This window comes from Sebastes fasciatus, chromosome 9, assembly GCF_043250625.1.
Source record: "Sebastes fasciatus isolate fSebFas1 chromosome 9, fSebFas1.pri, whole genome shotgun sequence".
Taxonomy (NCBI): domain Eukaryota; kingdom Metazoa; phylum Chordata; class Actinopteri; order Perciformes; family Sebastidae; genus Sebastes; species Sebastes fasciatus.
Window position 1 is genome coordinate 33,393,423 of NC_133803.1, and position 8,904 is coordinate 33,402,326.

Consider the following 8,904-nt stretch of genomic DNA (forward strand, 5'->3'; position numbering starts at 1 on the left):
CGAGTCAGCGTTAGCTGTAAGTGGGGCCGATGTTACTCCTGTGTTCTGACAGGTAAAATTACTGTTTTTGTTAATGGAGTCTGGTGGCTTTGAAGAGAGCGATATAACGTCAGTTCCCCGTCAGAAAGGGTTGTCTGATGGCGAGGTGAAGCGGTTGTGGAAGGGAGCAGCACAAAAACATATTTTAGCCACCTAAAAAAAAATCAATATCAGTTTAAGTGTATGCTATATTAAGAATATTTTTACCGCTTTACCTCACTGTCAGACAGCCCCTTTCCGACGAGGAACTGAGGTCGTTATCTATGCTCTCTTTAAAGCCACCAGACTCCATTCACAAAACCAGTAATTTTATCTCGCAGAACACAGGAGTTGCTGTTCTAACGCTGCATCGATCGGTTAGTTTGTTTGTGTTATTGTGTGACTGGTATATACTGTATATATATACAGGTATATATAGCAGCATCATCATGCAGAAACCTACGTCAGGTATTGGATAAAAACACCATTTTGATGCTAATATATACGTACTTTGACCAAAATGTGAATGTCCAGATTTGAAAACATAATGGAGCCACCCTTTAATACCCTCCTCTGCCCAAACTGAAAAGACTTAGTTGGGAGGAATCCTCCAGTTTTTGAGGAGCTTCTCTTCTGCTACAACATGCGACGAAACAATATGAACATCAATTTCTGGATGAAGTAACAGAGGGGAGAAGATAATTGTAAATTTGAGAAGCAGCCACTGTAATCACGATTGAAAGCTGGATAGTGGTGTTAATACGGCCGCCACTGAACTATATATATCATATTCTTTGTTATTTATAGAGAGCTTTTCAAGTAACATACCCAAAGAGCCTTCCAGAGGTAGGAAGATAAAATATAATGACAGGACATCAAAGCATTAAATAAAACATTACGAAAGTAGAAAAATAGAAATAAAAGTAAAAATCTCACAGTAAAAGAATAAAACATAGAGAGGGAATAGATGCAGAGAAAAGCTCATTATAAAAATAATAATAACACAAAGAAGTGCTGATCAGAGAGGTGATGGTACCTTGGGTGTTTTGGTGCTTCTCCCCGTTCTGACATCTTTTACGAGGGTGAGGTCCAACAACTCTGTCTCCTACAGAAAACACACACACACACACACGCACACACACATACACACACACACACACACGCACACACGCACACACGCACACACGCACACACACACACACACACACACACACACACCCACACACACACACACACACACACACACACACACACACACATACAGTCAGCTGGAGCTAATGCTTCATCCTGTTTCCTGCTAATTAAACCCACCTGGAGAGAAAGGGTGTGTGTGTGTGTTTGTGACAATCGATGATCACATGCTGTCTGTTTGCTTTTGCTCTCTGCAACCCCTCATAGAGAGCGCTACAGGAATGAGCCCTAAAAAACCCAGAAGTGAGTTCGCAGTTTAGCACTTCCTGTTCCCTCGTCTGGAGGTCGGCGGGTTTTTAGATAAATGCCTGAATTAATGTCTGTGGTTAACACAAGCTGAAGAGATTTTAACGTTTCGTTCTACGATAAATACCCCACTCGTGAATGTTGAAGGATTTATACGTCTTAAAAAAGGCGGTTGGTAGCGAGTGATGTTCGTTTATAGCCTAACGTTAGCTTTTTACTTCTGGCGATTGCATTCAAAAATCATAAAGTGGTGTTCACTTGTGAAGATTATCTTGCTGAATAAAACGTGTAAGTATCACAAACGTGTGTTTGCCACAGAGCTGATCTTCTGCAATAATCTAAAACCCAATGGAAACATCCGATTGGCTTTTTGTTGAGGGAACCCGGGTGATGCCAACTTCCTGGTTGGTCTACAAAGATACGTCATCCTGCAGCGCGCTATAGAGAGGTGAAGCCCCGCCCCTTCCCGCGGACAATGGGACCTTATCTCGGAAAAAATATGAACGATAGTCAACGGCAAGACACAAAATTTTTTTTTATGCTGTTGAATTGCTCCATGACATCTGATGTTTGCCAATTCAAAACATAATTTTGGAATCAAGAAAGTCTCAGTTTGTTGTAAAACTGTATCAGACTGTGAAAATACGTAATTAGAAAGATGACACAGCCAAAAGTAGCGTAAGTGACGTCTCTCTCTCTGAAGCTATGATGTTTGTGTGTTTCCTACTGCGATGAACTCACACCAGCAACATGTCTGATCCTTTCTCTTCCCGGCTGATAAAAAGACCAGGAGTCTCTGATAAAACACATCCGGTCAGATAACGGGTCATCTGGGACTGGAGCATAGCTAAGTTATCTAGCTAGTGTTGGTGACGTATGTTGTACAAGACGAGAGATGTAGTTCACTGAGCGGTTTCACACTAAACTAAAGGATACTACGACGAACTGAGACTTTCTGGACTTGCAAAATTATGTTTTAAATTGACAAACATCAGATATGTGATTCATGCCGCAATTCAAACGGGATCAAAACATTATTTGCCTCTTGCCGTTGACTACTGTCAACCAAAATCAGCTCCCATGGGGTCCACCTGAAGGGGAGGCACTTCGCCTCTCTATAGCGAACGTACGAAAAGAACGGATAATGTAGCATCAGCACCACTCTGTCATTTTCTATATCAGGATATCTGGTGTTGTATTAGCACATTTCTTTCCAAAGAGAAGCTGTGTTCACATCCATCTTTAAAGTTTGTTTGTAGTCAGTTTAACCCGTGGTTAGTGACGTTGTTGTTATGGATGCAGCTATCGGCTGGAAAGGAACTAATGACCACGGCTCTTGTATATTTCAACTAATATGTAATTAGTAAAATATTAAAATGGAAAATTATTCACAGAATATCTGGAGAGTCTCATTTAAAATGGAGATTTCACTAAAGTAGCAACCTGCACTCTTCAAGTGTCAATTAATTCAGATGAGGAGTGCATCAAATAAAAAGGGGTAAGGTAACCCAAGGCCCAGGTTTGATGACTTGAGGACTGAATTTTGATGAGTCAAATTTGGACTTTCAATCAATTAACTAAATGTGTTCCTCATCATCCGGCTCCTTAACAACATAGGCCTCCAGGTAGAGACAATACGGTGCATGTGTCTGTGTGCTCAACCTTGTTTTGGTCGGTCCAGTAGAGGTAAAATCCATGTGGATCTACGTGGAGAACCACCGGATTCACGGTGGACAGATCCTAGAGAGGAGGACAGGTAGAAGAAAAAAATCATGACAACAGCAAACAGCTTTCAAATTGCAAACATATTCTACACTTTATAATGCACTCAAACATTCCCACTATATAACATAAAGCATTGGTGTCCGTAGAAAGTACGACTTTAAGCTGTAAATCTCATCTCACAATGGAGCGGCTCACTGTTCACTGAAGAAAAGGCAGAATTACTATTATGCAACACATTATCGGTGATGAGTGATTTTCGGACAAAAAAAAAAAAAAAAAATCTTACTAAAGTTCAGTTCAGTTGTCATGACATCCAACTATTGTCCCAGTTGCCATAGTAACCCACCAAGCCAGTTTGTAATTGGCTCCAGGTGGAATCAGGCAGTGCAGCTGTCCTGATGTTTATGTTGTTTGAAAAGCTTTTGCACTTTTCTATAAAGCAGAGCCTTCAGAGGACCGGTTCGTGTGGATATCAGGGATGCACCGACGAGACTTTTTCAGTCCCGATAGCGATACCTGGGCCGATACCGAATACCGATACCGAGTACCAATCCCATACCAGCGTTAAGTTAATCAGCTGTATGTCTCACTGTGTGGAAGAGACTGGGATCATTATTTTATGTGCAAGGCAACATCAGGCTTGACTTGAACATCGCTTTTCTAACTTTGTAAAACAAAATATAAGAAATAGATAGAAATAAATTTAGTGAATTGTTATTTATCATTAAAATACAAATTTATACATCAACAACTTGCCAAAAAAATCTTAAAACCGCGTCCGTAATCCGGTTGGAACGTAATTGAGGATGCGGTTTAGTTCTATGGGAACTTCATTTTGGAGGAGACAGAGTTGCGGTGTCTGTATCTACAGAGACTCTGCCGTCTGCCATGTAGTTTCTTATTTTGCTGGGTTCGGGACGTTTCTGGGTGTCAACCTCTATAAAAACGTAGCGACCACGTGCCAGATCGTAAGCACGCCTTTAAGAGGAAGCTACGAAAATGGCATACACATCGCTGAAAAAATGTAAAGATAGCGAGGCGAAACGCCAAGCGGACAAAGCTTGTTCAAAAAGAAGATTGAATCTGGGGCTGGCTTTCACCCGCTGGCGAGCACCCTAACCACGGACATTAGGACACGAAGACAGTAGGAACCGGGGATCGAACCACAAACTCTGCGTTTAAAGGACGTCCTGCACTCCCACTGAACTAAAGCCGCCCAGCAACCGACAACTGCAATCGATAAATCCTACTCATTGTGCTTTTATCTTTATCTTTGCAGCCAAATTGAAGTCAGAATGAACGATTGACAAGAAGGCAATAATTAAGACACCTACAGCTACTTTTTTTAAACAACAAATAAATAAACACATACATAATGGAGCAAAGATGCATGATTTTGAGAAGTTTAGTAAAAATCTAATTAGCACCAAAGTCCACTGTGTCAGTTAAACAAGTATTTTATTGTAATGGTTTCAGTAGCTTTACCTAAAGTCAGAGGTCGGATAGAAGTGGCTTCATTTTAGAGATACTGGTGGAAACGCTTTGGACTGAAAATGTTGGCCAGAATCAAATCGCGTCCAACTTTCATCTGATCAAAAATGAGATGTCTAAAGTCAAAGATTAAAAGACTTCATGTGATAGGTCAAATATAGCTTGAATTCAGCAACTTAAGCTGCATATAAGCAACACTGTAGTCAAAATAAACAGTGTGCTTTATGATATTCAGGGCTACAGAACAGGATCCATCCAGGAAGGAGCTCATCTGTGCTCGAAACAGAACAAAGCAAACAAACATTATCTGATTAATGCTGAAAATTAACTTAAATCAAACAGCAAAGGTGATGAGGCATCATGTGTCATATTTGTGCCATGCATAACCTGATCAACATTTGGTGATATATGCATTTTTGATTAATTTGACACCAACATATAGATGGATACCATAATAATAATAATAAATTAAAAACAAAGACTTCATATCTAAATGACAGAATAGGTCATTTCTATTGCATTTTTCGGATCCTCTGAGTTTATGGTTGAGTACTTAACTGAGGTTGAAGACAGATTATTATCATGAGAAATGAATAACTGTTAAGGTAATCAGACTAACACACTGTGTTAAGGTTATGGCAAGATTGTTGTCATAATTATCAGAGAACAGTGTTGACTACTGAAGGAAGAAGGGATGTGAGTCCGGATCCCTTCGGACCGCCACATCTTTATTTTTCACGGTGCGATAAGATTCTGCATTTTGGCACTGATTATAAATAAATAAATAAATAAACAAATAAACAAATAAACAAATAAATAAATAAATAAATAAATAAACAAATAAATAAATAAATAAATAAATAAATAAATAAATAAATAAATAAATAAATAAACAAATAAACAAATAAATAAATAAATAAATAAATAAATATAGTGTTTTAATGTTTTAAACTGTTAGAACAGGGTAGGTGACAGTGTCAGTAAATCATTACAGGTTTCAGCTTTAGGGAAGAGCTCATAAAAGGCTGTTTCTACTGTTTAGAGAAATAAATTTGTTTTTTCAACTAAATTTGAGATCATTCAGAAATTAGAAATATATCTACTGAGTGTAAAAAGCTCACGAAAAAGTTGAAAAACATTTGAACTCTTGTGGGAAAACAGAAAATATTTGTATAGATGTCTGTGCTTATAAAGTTTTGTGTATTATTTTGCATGTGTTCAGAAAAGGTCGTGCATTCTGCTGTCGGATTCGGCGTTTTCCTCACAAATAGTGCAGCCGACATTCAACAGAATAAAAACTAGAAGGAAGAAGCTCAGAAGATGGTTAACTAGATCCCCTGGTTGTCACCCGTTGGCATAGCAACCAATTCTATTTTCCATAAAGCCCAGCTGTACATGTTCAGAAAATATTCAAATATCAAAACATACACACACACAAACACACACACACAAACACAAACACACACAGTTGGTTCAACCACTGAAGAGATTCAACAGATTAGTTTTTCCATAAGTAACATTCATGATATTATATTACATGGCTCAATGCATTGATTTACACACACACACACACACACACACACACACACACACACACACACACACACACACACACACACACACACACACACACACACACACACACACACACACACACACACACACACGAACCATCCATCCCTTCTCATACACATCAGATCTGTTTAGGTGGTGGTAGCCATGCCAGTTACCATGGCAACCGGACAGCACGTTTCTCATTGTCAGGGCTCCGTACTTCGGCATACCAACACACACTTACATACACCCACACACACACAATCACACCTACAATTATGTGTTTGACTGTGCACATTGGAGGAGCTCTGCATGTTTTATACATATTTAAATGCACACACACACACACACACACACACACACACACACGTTGTAAATGCATACTAATGGTTTTGATTCCAACAGGTGGCAATAAAGAAACTGACCACAATAGCGTCTCACACGCACACACACACACACTGCCACTCTCCTGTCTGTCTTGCTGGCGTCTAATCCACAGGTATACTGCCAAAGCTCAATCAACAGATGAATAGTAAACACATCTGACAACATGGCACATCTTCTCCTCTTCCTCCTCTTTTTCTCTCGCTCCACTTCAATTCAATTCATAATAATGATACTATTCTGACAAAATATATGCAACATATTACAGAAATAAACCCCAAAATGTAATGAGATTAAAAAGCAGAAAACATTTTGTTGCATTAAGTACTTCAGTGTCCTTACCTCGTCCCATTTAACGAACTTGCTTCCGGTCGTCAGCGTGTGAGAGACGGAGGGAGGCTGGAGTTTCAATGCATGGACCCCCGGCTGAGCGCTCGCCATGGCTTCACACACACACACCAACACACAAACTGGAAGATGCTCAGGCTCTCGGATGGACACTTGGATGCCGCATCTCTGTCATGTCCGAGCCCAAACTCCTCAGAAGTCAGGCAGAGACGCTCAGCTGCAGCGGCATCCTTCTCCTTTCCTCAGATTCTGTCCTGTCACTTGTTTTCACTATTATTTTAATTTGTCCTTCTCTTGTGTCTCCTCTCTCTCTTGTCTTTTCTTATCCCTCCCTCCCTCTGTTTGTCTCCCCCTCTCTCCTCTGTTGGTGCTGCATCTCACAGAGAGACAGACTGAAACAGATGCCTTCGTGGGAGACAGGATATGTGTGTGCGTGCGTGCACTGCCTCCACAAATTGACTCATCGGCGACATGCGCACAAACCGCAGCTTCCCACAGATGGGGGAGGGATAAGAGAAGGGGAGAGCGACAGGGAGAGATAGAGAGAGAAAAGAAAGAAAGAAGAGAGTGGGAGAGATGGAGAGGAATGAAAAGAGAAGAAGAGGAAGGAGGGAAAACAAGAGCTATAGTGGGAGAAAAAAAGGGAAAGCGAGTGGGCGGTTTAGAGGAGGGTGATAACAAGCCAAACCAGGATTACGGTCAAACGAGGCCACTTTTACATGCACTACATTACCAAAAGTATGTGGACGCAGAACATTACATCCATATGTGTGATTCTCCTTCCTAAAGCATGCATGGGCATCAATCTGCTGCTGTTGTTGCTGCTGCTGTAACAGCCTCCACTCTTCTAGCTCCAGACTCTCCATCAGATTTTGGGAGCTGGCTGCAGGGATTTACTCTTGGCCAGCATTAGGAGAGATTTGGCACCGATATTGGGAGATAAGGCCTGGCTTGCAGTCAGCGTTGGCGTAGGGTGGAGTTGAGGTCAGGGCTCTGCAGGCCAGTGAAGTTCTACCACGCTAAACTGAGGAAATGGTTTTTCATCTCTTTTAGTGGGGATGATACTAATGATGCTTCGTTTTGGGTATTGATACGATAGCGTCAATATGTTATGCAACAACACTGATGATATTCCACCTTCTTCTAACTAAGGCTGGGTATTGTTTGTTTTTTCTAATGCAATACTTCTGTACTAAAACCAAAACAATACTTTTTTTCTTAAGACATTTATATCCTTTTCTGTAAACCCCTTTTTTCATTTGTCAGGAGAACTTCTCAAACGTTAAATGTGGTTTAAACACAAGCAGACATACAAGAACTTTGACTACATACAAAAATCTAAAAGCAACACGTTCTCACTCCCATCTCGAGGTGTTAGTTCAGAAAATTCACACAATAAACATTTAATATTAAAAAACTGTCTTGTGTTTTTAACATGCAGCCGATTAAGTGATCTACAGAGAATAGTAAAATTTTATATTTATGCTTGGCAAAATGAACAGAGATCCTTAATTGATTTGTTTGGGAAGATGATTCACTCCTGAGGGGAAAAACTGAACTGAACAAACTGAATTTCTTCTGTTGTTTATTGCTGAATCCTTTAAAAGTGGTGTGTTTTTTGTTGAACTCTGGACTAGAGTTGCAAAGATTAATTGATTAGTTGTCAACTATTAAATTAATCGCCAACTATTTTGATAATCGATTAAACGTTTTGAGTAAATCTTCTGATTCAAGCTTCTTAAATGTGATTATTTTCTGGTTTATTTTAATTTTAATATCTTTGAGTTGTGGACAAAACAAGACATTTGAGGACGTCATGTTTGGCTTTGAGAAACACTGATCAACTAATCCATTAATCAAGAAAATAATTGACAGGTTAATCGACAATGAAAATAATCGTGAGTTGTATCCCGACTCTGGACTCTTTATTATTGGCGAATATTATTG

At 39.8% G+C, this 8,904-nt stretch overlaps 1 protein-coding gene across 1 annotated transcript in view; it reads right to left on the reverse strand.

The window, feature by feature from the left end:
• LOC141774594 (1-phosphatidylinositol 4,5-bisphosphate phosphodiesterase beta-1-like) overlaps positions 1–7,378 on the reverse strand; it is a 35,071-nt gene extending 27,693 nt beyond the window's left edge. Inside the window, exons 1-3 of the mRNA XM_074647374.1 lie at positions 6,952–7,378; positions 3,118–3,195; positions 1,055–1,123 (exon numbers count right to left, since the gene is read on the reverse strand). Of these exons, the coding sequence (XP_074503475.1) occupies positions 1,055–1,123; positions 3,118–3,195; positions 6,952–7,050 (246 nt within the window). The 5' untranslated portion in view covers positions 7,051–7,378. The remainder of the gene's footprint in view (positions 1–1,054; positions 1,124–3,117; positions 3,196–6,951) is intronic.
• Positions 7,379–8,904: the final 1,526 nt, after the last annotated feature.